Source organism: Prosopis cineraria, unplaced genomic scaffold (genome assembly GCF_029017545.1).
Source record: "Prosopis cineraria cultivar Desert tree isolate PC_DT_omini unplaced genomic scaffold, ASM2901754v1 PC14, whole genome shotgun sequence".
NCBI classification, from domain to species: Eukaryota; Viridiplantae; Streptophyta; class Magnoliopsida; order Fabales; family Fabaceae; genus Prosopis; species Prosopis cineraria.
Genome location: NW_026555345.1, coordinates 5,982,334 through 5,997,426, shown reverse-complemented (window position 1 = coordinate 5,997,426; position 15,093 = coordinate 5,982,334). Strand labels below are relative to the sequence as shown.

The 15,093-nt window shown below is 35.5% G+C and overlaps 2 protein-coding genes across 3 annotated transcripts; one reads left to right on the top strand and one right to left on the bottom strand.

Annotated features, from left to right (window-relative positions):
- The first annotated feature begins 692 nt into the window (after nt 1-692).
- Nucleotides 693-6,862, top strand: LOC129293151 (subtilisin-like protease SBT2.4). Its single transcript, XM_054930954.1, has 9 exons — nt 693-847; nt 966-1,110; nt 1,191-1,579; nt 1,881-1,976; nt 2,832-2,901; nt 2,983-3,265; nt 3,924-4,264; nt 4,886-5,429; nt 6,450-6,862. Exons 1-9 carry the CDS (start codon nt 693-695, stop codon nt 6,860-6,862), a joined length of 2,436 nt encoding a protein of 811 aa, XP_054786929.1.
- Nucleotides 6,863-8,737: 1,875 nt separating this feature from the next.
- Nucleotides 8,738-14,463, bottom strand: LOC129292099 (O-fucosyltransferase 15-like). 2 transcript variants are annotated; one of them, XM_054929619.1, is made up of 10 exons: nt 13,703-14,457; nt 12,883-12,972; nt 12,659-12,752; nt 12,482-12,543; nt 12,261-12,349; nt 11,646-11,766; nt 11,422-11,565; nt 10,992-11,326; nt 10,136-10,376; nt 8,738-9,235 (listed from the first exon to the last, which is right to left on the bottom strand). In XM_054929619.1, exons 1-10 carry the CDS (start codon nt 14,222-14,224, stop codon nt 8,951-8,953), a joined length of 1,983 nt encoding a protein of 660 aa, XP_054785594.1. In that variant the 5' UTR covers nt 14,225-14,457; the 3' UTR covers nt 8,738-8,950. The 2 variants fall into 2 exon arrangements, with proteins under 2 accessions (XP_054785594.1, XP_054785595.1); XM_054929620.1 differs by having other exon boundaries at nt 9,063-9,235; nt 10,098-10,376; nt 13,703-14,463.
- Between the last annotated feature and the right edge of the window lie 630 nt (nt 14,464-15,093).

Below are 15,093 nucleotides of genomic sequence, written 5' to 3'. Positions count from 1 at the left end.
CAATTTGGACAGGCCATAACAATATTGTTGAATTGGTGGACTAATATTCTACATGATGTGGAAATTCATGCCAAAGTCTGATTCCATCTGCTTGGGAATAATGTTCCAGGACAAGTTTGAGGACTTACATTATTCTTGAGTGAACTAATATTTTGATTTGTTAAAATTGTATCTTGCTTTACTACAACTTTGTAAGGTGTCATAATTTCTTTTACATGATATTCTGAGATAGATTTTATTCTTAGAGAATTGAAATAAATTATTCAAATTTTCTTGTGATCAAATTGATACAAAAAATATGTAGTTGTGTGAGATAAAAATACACCATTGAAGGATAAAAACGTAAATTCAGTCTTTTATTATTATTTCTTGCGATCCCATTAGTTAATTATCACCAAACAGGGAAAGAGACGTTAGAAAACAAAGAATAATTAATAATTATTAAAAGCGAGAGAAAAAAGCAAGAAAAACTGGGTTAAGCGCGAGAGAAAGAGATACATGAATGGTTGTTTGGCGTGATGCAAGATGGAAACGCTTGAATTAAAGTAACCTATGAAATCTGTTCACAAAACCAATATGGAATCTGACGAGCTCACGTTAACAGTGCATGTGAAGAAGGATTATATATTTGTGTGTGTGTGTGTGTGTGTGTAAACACATGTAACTCTCCTTACACACACCCCTAAATCTCCATGGCTGGAAAAAAGAAAGCTTTTCAGGTAATATTGGCGACCTTCTTGGTGTTCCTGTTCTTCAGAGCTTGTTTTGCAGAAGAACGATCCATATACTTGGTCTTATTGGAAGGAGACGCTGTCGCTTTCTCTCGAGTTTCGTCGCACCCCAAAAGGTTAATATTTTAGTTTCATGCCAACATATAATACTGTATTTTTCAAAGATATTAATTGGTCAATACATACATACATATATTCTTCTGATCTATGTGTACTGCGTGCATGGCTGGATAGCGAAAGTGGGATGGTACATGCAAACAAGTTGGTGGAATCTCATGAAATGCTTCTGCAAACAACCTTAGAGAAGGGAAGCTACACTAAGCTTCACAGCTTCAAGCACATCCTCAATGGCTTCTCCGTTCACACCACACCATCCCAGGTATCGTCTCTCTCATTCTGTCCTTCATTGACACAATATGAAGCCCTTTGAACTTATAACGACTATGGGTTGATTATCAGGCTGGGAGACTGAGAGGCATAGAAGGAGTGAGAGTGGTGGAGAGAGACGGAGGAGCGAAGATGAAAACGACATACACGCCTGCGTTTGTGGGGGTAGAGGGAATGAGAGTGTGGGAGGACGGAGAAGGAGGAGAAGGAGTGGTGATAGGTTTTGTGGACAGTGGGATAAACCCTAGCCATGGAAGCTTCGCTTACGATGCTTCACGGCCTTTCCAATCAAACATATCTAAGTTCTCAGGAGGATGCGAGACCGGTCCAAGATTCTCTGAGAGTGATTGTAACGGGAAGATAGTTGGCGCCAGGTTCTTCTCTAAGGGAGCTCAAGCCATCGCTCCTCTCAATCCTTCTCTTGATTTTCTCTCACCTTTTGATGCTGATGGCCATGGCAGGTTCGAAAATCATAGGTCAATATATATATGAAAAATTCTCTAGTCTAAATATTAGAAAACTCATGAAATCATAAAATTACTGAAGTTTCATGTATTCTTTGTTGAAATTGTTAATTAAATTATTCAGTTGCAGTGATAATTAACGGTTATTCCGTAGCAATTGAAAATGTCACTAAAAGGACATGAAACTTTTATGATTTAATTTAGATTACCTGTGTGAGATATAAGAGTGATTTTCTAGTAGAGAAGTAAAACTGATATATAATAATTTGAGAGTTGAATGATGAAATGGGTTAATCAGTCATGTGGCGTCGACCGCTGCCGGGAATTGTGGGGTTGATGTGGTGGTCAATGGGTTTTGCTATGGCCGTGCTTGCGGAATGGCACCACGAGCCAGGTGAGTTTGATCTGCTGCTAATTAATTATAATAGTGCAGTTATAGAATTCATTTTAATATTCCATTTAAATTTAATTTTACATTATTCAGAGTCATATAGCTCAGTCGCTCCAATGATTACATACAAATACAAATTAAATAACCAAATCCCGCACTCCGATTTAATATATTTTTACAATTCAAGCCCTATAATTTGACTTTCCAGGTAACTTGGGGGGGGGGGGTGTGTGGGTTGCTAGCTTCGTTTTAAGTACAAGATATTTTACAGAATTTTAAGGATAATTCATATTTTTTTTATTTAAAATTCTCATAGAAATTTATCAAAATTACTTGCTTAGTTTCAGAATTATATACAAATGACTAATGATTGGTATTCTATAAAATGCCTTACATCCAAAAGAAATGTCTTACACTTGAAAAGAGGGAGTCGTATCAGATGATATTAAATAGATTTTGATTACTATTATATTAATTTTTAAAATTTTTCTATACCAACACAAATTTTTTTTTTAAATTCCATGAGAATTACATTAATCGACCTGATCTTTTTTATTTTTCAAAATGTAAACTCTTCATAGAAAAGTAATTAAATTACATGGACTTACGTTAATTTGAGTTTGAAAAAAATTGCAAAAAAGTTATTCTATTTTTGAAATATACATACACAAACTTGTTGAGAGAACAGAAAGAAACTGCCTGTAAATTTGGTGAAGTTCTGAAGAAAACTATGATTTGTTTGGGAAAAGACTGTACTCCATAGGCTATGAAAGAAAGATATATAGAAAAACTTTGAATAATTCTGAAGAAATTAAAACTATGTAATTGAATATTTGGTTGTGTGGAATGATTTTGCAGAATTGCAGTGTACAAGGCTATTTATCCAACCGTGGGAACTATTGCAGACGTTGTTGCAGCAATCGATCAAGTGAGCCAAATTTTGTTTGTTCATGCATCATCATTTTCACATACACAAGCAAGTGAAATGATTTTATGAATTTGGCTGCAGGCTGTGGCTGATGGGGTGGACATGATAAGCCTATCAGTAGGACCAGAGGAAGCACCTCAAGACACAGTGACGATGCTGAGCGTGTTGGAGATCAGTCTGCTGTTTGCAAGAAAAGCAGGAGTGCTTGTGGTTCAAGCCTCTGGCAACAACGGACCTGCTCCTTCCTCTGTCCTCTCCTTCAGCCCTTGGACTCTCTCTGTTGCTTCTTCCTCCACTGATCGCTTCTATTCTGCTTCTCTCCTTCTTGCAGATGGCCAATCATTCGGTGGCGTTGGCCTCTCAGGTGCCTAACTAATTAATCACCATATGTCTCTAGCTAGAAATGAGAGCAAGTCCCCCATTGAGTTTCATGCAATTGAAAAGAGATAGACATGGTGGTGGATTCATGTATAACATGGCTCTCTTCAATTAGGGCTATGCAAATGCCGGAAAGTTTAGTAAGCCCTATCAAGCTCGATCTATTCGAGTTGTTTGAGGGAGGCTGGCCCAAATTGCACATCGGGTCAAGCACTGGACAGAGGTGATACCTAACCTTGACACAATCCATGTACACCCCTATTTTAAACCATACATTTTATGCAATTAGAGAGAAAGATAGATATTATAATAGGTCATACCTATTAGATGCCTATCTTTGTATGCATTTAGCTTGTTTTTAAGGGTCTCAAGACCTTCTTTAGTAAGGATTCTCTTAAGGTACAGCAAACTATTTAACATGTGAAACCCATTAAACCTCTCTTCCTCTCTCCCCACTTAATAGCGTACTCCAAGTTTCCTTGGGAGAGTATTTAAGCCTAGATTGTGTTCACCTGGAGAGGGGAGGACCGAAAAACCTAGAGATCTATCACTAGTTAATTATATATCTGTCTCAATGTATCTTGTTAGAGTTAAGTTCTGGCACTATATATATATATATGTACAAGATGTTTAAATATGTGCAGGACCAGGCTTTAGAAACGGGTCAGTGCTGCGTAAGTTAGTGTTAGCGAAGGACGCATTGAAAGTGAATGGAACATTTCCAAGGACTCCTGAATACACAGAAGAGTGTCAACACCCTGAGGCTTTGGACGCTGAGACATTGCGAGGCAGTGTCATAATCTGCTCCTTCTCGTCTGGCTTCTACAATGGAACCTCTACTCTCACTGCCATTGTTGACACAGCAAAAGCCCTAAGCCTTCAGGGTTTTGTTCTTGCTGCAAACCCTAGCTTTGGTGATTATATTGCAGAGCCTGTTCCTTTTGCTGTTCCTGGCATCATGATCCCTTCTGTTGCTGATTCCCAGGTATATATTCAAACCACCCCTCTTGGCGTCTCTAATTAATTTTAAAATTCATTTTTGTTTGGAATTATTTTTAAAAAAATAAACTTTTGCAAAAGCTTGAAACAACCAGTATTAATAAAATCTGTTGAGATTTAATATTGATAGTGTTTGGCCTGTTTTTGAAAAAATCGTTTTCAATGACCTCAAAATTTTATGTGATGTGCTCATAGTTCTTTCATCTTTTAAAATTGATAATGAATCCTTATATAGATAACTTGTTAACTAGTATACATGTTGTTTCACTTAAAACATCAGAATGTGGTGTAATTTAACTGATATTAAAAATAAAAGAAGCTAACTGTTTTTTTCTTTTTATGTGCTAGTATTTTTTTTAGTGAAATTATCTGTTAGTACCAAAACTACACAATTTTAGAATATTTATCTTTAAAAAATCATTAAAAAAGTACAAAACTGTATTGTTCCATGACCTTAAAATATTAAAATGCCTCTTATTTTACATATAATATAATTAATAATCAAAAGAAAAAAAATTGAGAAGTTGAGATATTATAAGAAATATAGAGATTACTAGAATTCTTGAAAAGAAACCTTTAATAAACTGCTTTAATTTCTGTGTCACAGGCTATATTACAATATTACGAAAACCAAACGAGAAGGTGTGACAACGGAAGTGACACATTATATGGTGGCAGAGCCGCCATTGGAGAAGGAAGAGTTGCTTCATTCAAAGGGAGAGCACCCGTAGTGAGCAGATTCTCATCAAGAGGACCAGACATCCTCGACGCTAACACCAAACATGTTGCAGATGTTCTGAAACCAGACATCCTTGCTCCTGGCCACCAAATCTGGGCTGCTTGGAGCCCTATCAGTGCCCTACAACCTCTGCTCGCAGGTCAGAACTTCGGGTTGGTGTCTGGAACAAGCATGGCCACGCCTCATGTTGCAGGCATTGCTGCTCTTGTGAAGCAGCATAATCCTTCTTGGACTCCTTCCATGATAGCTTCTGCAATATGCACAACGGCCACTAGGTATGATAACTTTGGAGAGATGATCATGGCTCAAGGAAATGATATCAATAGCTTGTACCCTTCCACTCCTTTTGATCATGGAGCTGGCATGATCAACCCCAACTCTGCTATTGATCCTGGATTGGTCTTCCCAGTAGGTATGTTTTCTGTCAGGATCTTTTCCGCTCGTAAAAGTGGGATGCATATGTTACATGCAGGAATTGGTAGAATAATGAAACTTTTAATTTCTTAAATTTGTTTAGTTGTTGATTTGATCATTTAAGGTTTAATTTTTATTAATTTAGTCTTTATGTTTTTCTTAAATTATTGTATTAGTCCCATAAATTTTAAAACCCAAATTGACTTTTAAATCAATTTAATTTTTAATTTGAGTCTGTTTTTTTTTACTTGAATACTTCTTTTTATTAATGTACAAGACTCCCATCAATATTTTGTAAATGTTATTTTTTTTAAATAATAAAAACCAAATCGATAATTAAGATAAATTTAAAAAATTAAATTGGTAAAAATTAAACTTAAGAAACCAAATCAATAATTAAGATAAATTTAAAGGATTAAAAGTTTCATCATCCAAAAAAAAAAATTGTGGACTTGGTTTAGGGTTTTGGAGTGATCGTTGCATTGATGAACACCATCTGGACCCTTCAATCTATTTTGGATGGTGCTCATTATTTTCGGGTAGGGTTACATGCTAAGGAGATCTGTTAGATTTTGAGAAGAAGTGGATTTGACACCATATATTAATTTAAAAATATACAGTCCAGTCTTGTGTAATCTTTCCCTGATTAAATTTATATAATGTGAGACTTCTTCCAATTATTATAACTCGCGCTTGAACAGTGACGAATGGAAAAAATCATGATATACGTAACAATGAGTGTGACTTCATGCATATAGTTTTTCTTCCATTTTGTTCTTAACGTCCACAATGCGTAGCAGACCAACACATAGGATAGTGGGGCCTACCCCACTTGACAGATGGAGTCCACTCGCCCATCCCATGTGTCTGTCTATTGCACCCAGCATAGTGCATGCGCGCAGTAGACAAACAGAACTCAATATTCTTTTGCGTCACCCTTTCATTTACATTAAGTTATTGTATACGTCTGTGTTAACTGCTGAATAGATTCATATTGGTTCGATACATACATATATAGGACATGAAGACTACATCAGTTTCCTGTGTTCTTTGCCAAACATTGATCCTGCAAATATAACAGCAGCCACAGGGGAATCTTGCAATTTCTCACTTGACTATCCGTACAATCTGAACCTTCCTTCAGTGACAATATCATCAATGACTGGCTCAGTTTCTGTGCGAAGAACTGTCATGAATGTGGCCAACAAGACAGAAACATACTTGGGATCGGTGTTACCACCTAATGGAACTACAGTAAAGTTGAATCCATCTTGGTTTACCATAAGTCCACAGCAAACACAAGATCTGGAAATACAATTCTGTGTGACTCAACCAATGGGTGCTTTCAGCTTCGGTGAAGTTGTTTTGACAGGAAGTCTGAATCACATTGTGAGAATGACCTTGTCTGTGTTTCCAGTTTCAGTATTATGAAGAAGAAGAACTTTCACAATGTTTTGAGTTCATGTCACCAAACGAGAGATCTTCTATTAGTGATAACATAAACTTTTTCTCAATGATTAATTGGATAATAATATATATTTCATTCCAAAATACTTCAGTAGCATGAAAGTACATTGTTTCTTTCTCGGACACTAAAGTTGCAGTACAAGCATTTCGCGAAGACAATTCAACGTGACAATTCTATATGCAAAAAAGACTCGATCAAGCTTTGAGACGTTTGATGGTCGTCCGTGTTATAGTTCCTAGAGTTAAGAATCAAGAAAAGTTCTGAGAAGGGACTGTGGCTTTACATGTCAAGGAACATTAATATTGATTATCAATATTTTAGTACTATACTAATAATGAATTTCACTATTTATAGAGTGCAATATGTCTCGTATTTTTTTTTTCAAATATTATGCAATATATGCATGTGACTTGTATTTAATTAGTTAGTATCTAAACATTATTTAAGAAAACGATCGACTTGAATTGGACCATTTAAAAAAATATTACTATTTTGAAAATTCTTATCTTATTACCAACATCAAATTCTTAAATTCAACGAAGTTAAAAGGGTAAGAAAAATGTCTACCCGTTGTAATTACCGTCGAATTGCAGCGCAAGTGACTAAACCTTTTCCTCAACATCTATGTGGGCCCACAAGGATAAATACAGTAGCTTGTGCCGCATAATCCTTATATTATGGTGTTGTTTTAATTTTTTTTTTTCAGCCATTTTGGTGTGTCTGGTCCTTTTTTTCAGTTTAAAAAAAATATTTAGCATCATCCTATTGTCAATGTTTTTTTCACGGGAATGATTCTTTGAAGTATAAAAAAATAGAGATGAAAAAAAAAAGTTGTATATGATGTCATCAAAGCATGAATAACGCTTTTTTCTAAACTTAATTGGCTCCCTATTCCAATATCTAGGTGTAAATTAGGATGACAAATTTCCTTCGAAACATAATGAAAATTCTTGAATATGAATTACCTTCTCAAGATTCAAGTCAAGATTACAATGAATTTTATAAAGTAATGATTCGTAAGGGCATATTCTTCAAAAAGATACTTTTCTAACAATTTTTTTATCATTTAGTGAGTACGGTAGTCAATTTTATTTTTAATTTTTATATAATAAAACAACATATATGAGTGAAAAATATAAAACCTATAATTAAAATAGCCTATGTGAAACCTATGATAAAATTAAAATTTTAATTTACGTTAATTGTAAAAAATAGGTATGCAATTCATTGATTTTTTTTAGAATTTTAATGTAAACAAAATAATAATTTGAAAAATTAAACTAATTACAATCTCTTTCTCTATGTTACCTTTCAATATATTATTGTGCACAGGTATAAAATCTAATTCTTTATATTTCAACAGCCAAAATTTTGTTCCCCCCAAATTCATCGCGGAAGCTAATTGTACTCTAAATTTTTTTCTTCCAAGAGTTTCCTTCCTACTCCGAGGGGCATTTCATCCTCTTGAAAAAAAGTACTTCAACAACCAAAATTTTGGAGTGCATGGTTTGTACAAAATTTTGTTCCCTTGCAAAACGGAATATGTTTTTTCGTACCTCACAGAAATCTACCTTTATAATTATCTATTTTCTATTCATCTGTAATGGGTTTGCTATTTCAGGAAAAAAGTTTTTAATTTGAATATCCTTATGCATCGACACAAGGATAATTTTTTAGTTATTATTTTATTAATTTGATCCAACATTTAGTTACCAATATTACAAGAGCAACAAGAAAGAAAATCCCCAAACGCACGTCTAACAGATGGGGCCACAATTAACACTTTATGCATTTATTGTACCTATAAATCTGTCAACAGATTTTCGACTTCGAAGTCATGTTATAAGTATTCTCATCATAATCAATATTTGAAAGTTGAAAACTTTATGCACAGTCAAAATGGGGGCATTTCATGCACCACATTTACAAATCCACAATGTCATTGGCATTGTGGGTGGTAATAAATAATACAATGTTACCAAAAGCAATGGGTATTTGTAAGCCAAATAAAGTGCAAAAGAATAGATCAATCTGTCCTGCACATACATTCTTTACAGCGAGGGTACCTGTAAATACTTCTTCCCTTTGGGCCTTGTCTGCACATGTTTGGTTTGTCTAACAGCTTTCCTAACTCTTTGTTCAAACACTCGCCATTCTATTGTTGAGTTCTTGGTGAAGATACTGGCGAGCCGGCGCTTATTTGGTCGTATTGTTGGCATTTTGCCGCCACCATAATATATTCGGTACCCAGACACCAAAGATGATAGCTGACTTCCTGAATCGGTCATGGCAAATGCATCAGCAGCAGTACAGCCTATGAAGTCCAGTGCTGCCAACTACAAAAGAAATGAGCTTTCTGTCATTCATCAAATGAATCACATTAAATGAACCAAGCAGAATAGACTGCAGCTTTCAGAAAATAAAAAATGTAAAATGGAAATAGGACAGCTTCCAAGGCCCCCAGAGATTCAAAATCACATTATTTATTCATTTATTTCCAATTTTGTAAATTCAAAATCCAGTAAAAACTAGAATTGTCAAGTAGTGATTGTTGGATGGGAGACCAATCAAATCCCAAAGGGGCCTCAACAGGCAATGTGCCAATTAACAAAAGTCAGAGTGGTGAATTAGTGAGCATTCACTTCCCCCTCTATAGTCAAATACCAAAGGTCCCCGCTAGTGATGCAATAAGTGATTTACAAGGCTACACTACCTTGCTGCTAATGCGACATTACCAGGACATGAAATGCCATCCAGAAAACTCTCAGATAAACAAGAATGACATTCTTGTGGAAGTTTAGCATCTCAAGAGAAAGCATCAATAAGCAGCCCAAGAGCAGAAATTATATTCAAGAACAAAGTTTCTATAAACGGAATTTGTACACATGCGTTGTATGCACAGTTATTTCTCCCATTAAATGCCTTTCTGGTCAAATGAGTTTTCTGATGTTGTAAAATAAAGGATAGCAATCCTACTCTATGGAAACAGAAACCAGGACTCAACAACTTTAGAAGCCAATCCATCACAAAACCCCCTTTGACCATACACCTCTTCAATATCACCTACTCCAAAATCACATCCAACAAAGATTTACAACCAGACAATCTCATCTAGCATTCAACCATATTGGTTTTGAACATAACATGATGGAAACAGCTTAGGAAACAGATTCATTAAGATGAGGACTCGTAAAATACCTAACATAAGCAAAACAACAATTGCAACTGCAGCAAACCTGAGATGAATAATTTGCAAATGGTTCAAGTTCAGATGAAGAGAGCAAGTTCTCTTTAGTCACTAAATTAGGGTACAAGCTGGTCAATGCAGTCAACCGTGATTGACCTCCATACAAATTAGAACCAGCTACAAATATATGAGTCTTCCGGTTAAAACCAAGAGCCGCAAGCATAAGGACTGCCTCTTCAGGTGCCAAGGGGCACAGACCTTCAGACCTTAGCTCTGAAGGAGTGGGCAATCTGCAATTAAAAGAATTAGTGTTATTGGAAGGCAATGTAGTTGAAAGAATAAGGAGGTTCTTTTTGTCATTGTAATAAAGAAAATGAAAAACTGCTGTATGGAACAGAAGCTAAGCTGGCTCTTGGTTGAGGGATTAAATGAATCCTATCTACAACCTACATCCTCCAGAGGAGGGGCAAAATAGCATATGACTGAGTATGTCCGTCAAATTTTTTGGAATATGAAGGAGATCAAAAGAAAACATTTTACATGATTAAACAACCAGAATCTTTTTCCAAAATGAAATGGACACTTCTACAATAGAAATAACAACACGGGCAGCCATATGAATCCAACATTGTTTTGGGGGTCTTGCAGAAAATTGCTCCCACCCCCACCCCAAGATAGATAAGAGATAATAATAATTTAAAGAGAGATACAAGAACTGGGAGAAGCAAAAGCATATAGCAATATATAGATCTCAGAATAACAAAATTTAGATTAATTGAAAAGGCTGCTTTAGAAAACTACCAGATCTACTCAAACTGACCCAAAAGGAGTCATATTAAAAGAGAACTACTAAAATGATACAATAAGTGGGGGTATATATCTGGTGCAATTAGCATAATGCATACTTTGTGGTCTTCACTAGATGTGCCAGTGCAGGGAAATGGATTTCACGATAAGCTGCCAATTCTTTCCTTTCGGCTTCACCTCCCCCAAATTCACACAAAGAATGAGCTACCATGTCAATTTCAAATCTGAGATGCAAAGATAGATATTTAGATGCTTTTTTGGAATGATTTCCTCTTTCCTCCAAAAGTGATTCTGCAAATGGACCAATGAGATATGAATCCAACAGTCCAATATGACCAGTATGCTGGCGCAACCTTTTAAGAAGCAAAGCACCAGTTTCTTGTATTCTGGGGACAAAACGCAGGGCATGAAAATTGCATCTGCAACGAAGTCTCTAGATGAAGTCATCCAATCAGAAACAGCATAGTAGGGCTTCAGATCAAAAAAGACAAATCCAATTGTATTCACAAAACATTATGGGGGATTTACCTGCATCTCAAATGGTATTGGGTCAAATGCTAAGCGATTCCCAAATCCAACCAAATGGACAACTTGATTTTTAAGTAGAATAGGCAGAATGTTCTTCAAGTAAAAACTTGGCTTAGCCTCTTTTCCCATGTCAACATCTGACACCTGAAAGAAAACAATCCCAATAATTTAATACAAAAGGAACTGACTGTGAAAGTAAATTTTCTGGGAGGGAAATAACTTACAACACTACCAATTGCCTCCAAGTCTAAAGACTGCAATTCCTTGGGAAGTTCCTTCACTATCCTTATATCAGGAGTTAAGTATTGTATAAAATGCTCCTCCTGATAGATATCACTGAACTGACTGAAATTATACAATTTGGTATTGTCAATTTCCATGTAAAGCAATTATAAGAAAAAGTATTGACAACAACAGCAAGAAGAAGAAGAATTGAAGAACTAAAGACATATCATTAAAATAAACAGCGATGTTAAAATTGGCAATTCTGGTTAAACATCAGAGTAATTACAATTATCAATGATCCACATTACTTATGTATGGGAAACCCAAAAAGAAAATCTTAACATCCTGTGATGTAGTAAATATTTAATCGTATGTCCTTAGCCAAACCCTACCCTGAATTAATCAGCACAAAAAATCCTAGATATGCATTTGAAGCACAAGTGTAATAGCGAATTACATTCAGCCACAACTAGAAGAGATTTCACACAGGTAATATAACATTCCTTGAATCAACAGAATCCCATTTGGACACTTGGCCCAAGGACTAAATATTGGTTATTCAATAAAGTAAGATAAGAAGGAAAAAGTTAAGAGGATAGAAAGAGCATCATCACCTTACATCTCTCCATACACTACTAAACATAAATTTGGGAACAGCCAAAGTCGAATTAAGTAATCGCGCCACAACCACCGCATTGCAAACCTATAGTAAATCAAAACCAACATATTTGAAATGTTAATAATTCAACAACAGAGTTTGTCTTCTTTGGACCAAACTCATAATTCAGAAGTAAAGTATACATAGAGGTGGAACAGTCTAATAAAGATCACTTACAGCTACTCGTTGTTGATTTATTCCACCATTTGCAGTAACCAAAATGTATCCATTATTTCCCTCTATCAGAGTACAATAGCAGACAGCAGACTTTGAGTGTCACCTTATAGACCAACAAACTTCATTTACTCACACACACGTTTATTAAAAATAAAATCAAATTCAACATCAACATACCACTAGGTTCCCAATTACGCTGATCAGCACAAGGTCTCCACGCAGAAGCAGGAGCAAAGGGCTCCTGCCACAAATCTTTAGGCTCACGTTTATTCTGTTCCCACATGAAACAAATCAGAACAACTGAAAACTTGCAAATAAAGATAAGATTTGCTCTGCCATTTAGATTAATGATTACAATACTTCATGGGCTGTAATTACTAACAAGCTACAGGTACTGATACCTCTGCCAAAGCATGGGCAGCCAAAGCCAACAATCTTTCAAAATTTCCCTTCTGGGGCTTTTTCCCTTTTCTAGTTTTTTTCCATTTTCCCTGTAAGAAAATAAAAAAATGAGAAAAATGTCAACAGACACTTTCACAGGCCAAGAAACTTCAGACATGTTAATTTCAACATCTGCTAAAATATTTAACACATATCATGTATAACGAGCACTATTGTTTTAAGGGGACAAGTTAATAGTGGTTTCCTCAGACCTCATAGTTTCTCAACTGTATGCGATCTAATACATTTCACCGTGCATCATTCCTGACAGTTATCCATCACAATAGGAAATCATGCGATCATTTTTCATTTATTTGTATCTGGATTAAAATATATGTCCACAACGAACACTATGTTAAACTCAAAAAAAAAAAAAAATTGCAAAATTCTGACATCCGCACGCTAAATATATGGTATTAGCCAAAAAACTTAAAGATTGGGAACCAGTTATTGGGTATCTAGCAAAGGATATGCATAGTACCCCATACCGAAACCACCTTTCGAAAGATGTTCATGCACCGCTAAGACAAGTCCATCGTTTTTTCTCTTTTCAGAATTCACATGTATAGACTTATATATATGCTTCACTTCAAGGCACATGGTAGAAAAGTTTCAAATTTCGTCCGGTCACATCAATAACCTCTACCATTTACTTCACTCGTCTCAACACAACCTATCGTAAAAACTAAAAAGTATAAACTAAAAGATGTAACTATTAGTAAGGGACGGGAAAAAACATTTTTTAGAATTGAAAGTCTACAATACTAATCATGCACACACCTGAACCGAAACCGGAACTGAATCAGCAGATGAATTTCTCGATGACTCAGTGATTGAATGGGCCGCTTCATCTTGCAACCGCGTAAGCATAATCCAATTAACCAAGAAGAATGAACCCAGCAGCCCAAGAAGCAACAGAAGCCCTTTCACTCGTTTCGTGCGATACCATGACTTTCCCGCCTTCAACTTTCCCTTGTGCTGCTGAGGCGGATTCAGTTGCAACTTCCAGTTTCTCAAGAAGCCCCATGCGTTCCATCCGAAAGGCGAAGAAGAGAGTGAAGAATGGGATCTATGGAAGCTCGAGAGCCGACTGGGGCCAAGTCTGGGGGAATGAGTCGGAGATGATTGATGACTCCTCGAAGTTGGCGAGGTGGACGGAGAGTGGAAGGAGCTGGAGCGAGCGATAATGGGTTCGCACCGATTCGGAACCGTGCGAGGTGAATCATCATCATAGTCTGTCTTCGAATGGAAGCCATATCGTTTGTAATGGGAATCGGTGAAGAGATCTGTAGAAGATGGCATGATTCAGATTCGGGTCAGCCCAAAACCGGCGAAGGAAAAAGCGAGAACAAGAAGTAGAGTTGAAATGAGAAGAATCACTTCAAAAAGAAGACGAGGAGTTGAAATCTGAAGAACTGCTTCAAACGGAAGAAACAGAAGCTGTGAAAGTCCGAATTCCCGCTACGATGGTCTCGCTACCAATCCATGACGCCAAACACATTTGAAGAAAACCTTCAAAAATTGAAATTGAAAATGGGATAAAACCAGGTATTCGTGTTTGCTTGTGTGTGTGTGTGTGTGTGTGTGTGTAAATTACTTAAGAAGAGTTTTATTCCAAAAACATTTTTATTATCGATTTCTAGTTAGGGAATAAAAGGAGTGCATTTTTTTAATTTATAACATTTACGAAAGATGATGATAAACAATTTTAATAATATAACTAATTTTTTATTTGAATAACTAAAAGTGGTTTATAAAAATATTGAGATTTTTTTTTTGGTATGGCTAGAGCCCTCAGATTTGTACTTAATCACTTTTATTTCACAATGTTGATTTTTAAAAATTTATTTGTATAAATGCTACTCTAGGCATAGGAGATAATAATATTATTCTATTCCAAGTATGGATCAGATCAATATTGTTAGGCTTCCTACATAGTTTAGTCTAAGATTATTTATGATTTTAGTTTTTAAATGATTTTCAAAATTTAAAAGTAATTTTTAAGTTAGTAATACATAAAAACAATGAATAATTTTTAATTACATATAATTTTAAAAATTATTACTTTCCATCGTAATATTAGTTTCACAAAATTTCATCTTAAAAGTTAAATGAAGATAATTATATATTTTTTATCATGCACAAATATCCTCCTTCAAAAGCTCAATTTT

Bases quoted from the DNA above. Each gene is read 5' to 3' on its own strand.
- LOC129292099 (XM_054929619.1), bottom strand. From the start codon at position 14,224: ATGCCATCTTCTACAGATCTCTTCACCGATTCCCATTACAAACGATAT. The intron at 11,327-11,421 runs GTAAATCCCCCA...GACTTCATCTAG, and splicing joins CAATACCATTTGAGATGCAG to AGACTTCGTTGCAGATGCAA. The intron at 10,377-10,991 runs GTATGCATTATG...TTTTAATTGCAG, and splicing joins CATCTAGTGAAGACCACAAA to ATTGCCCACTCCTTCAGAGC.
- LOC129293151 (XM_054930954.1), top strand. From the start codon at position 693: ATGGCTGGAAAAAAGAAAGCTTTTCAGGTAATATTGGCGACCTTCTTG. The intron at 1,977-2,831 runs GTGAGTTTGATC...ATGATTTTGCAG, and splicing joins GGAATGGCACCACGAGCCAG to AATTGCAGTGTACAAGGCTA. The intron at 5,430-6,449 runs GTATGTTTTCTG...ATACATATATAG, and splicing joins TGGATTGGTCTTCCCAGTAG to GACATGAAGACTACATCAGT.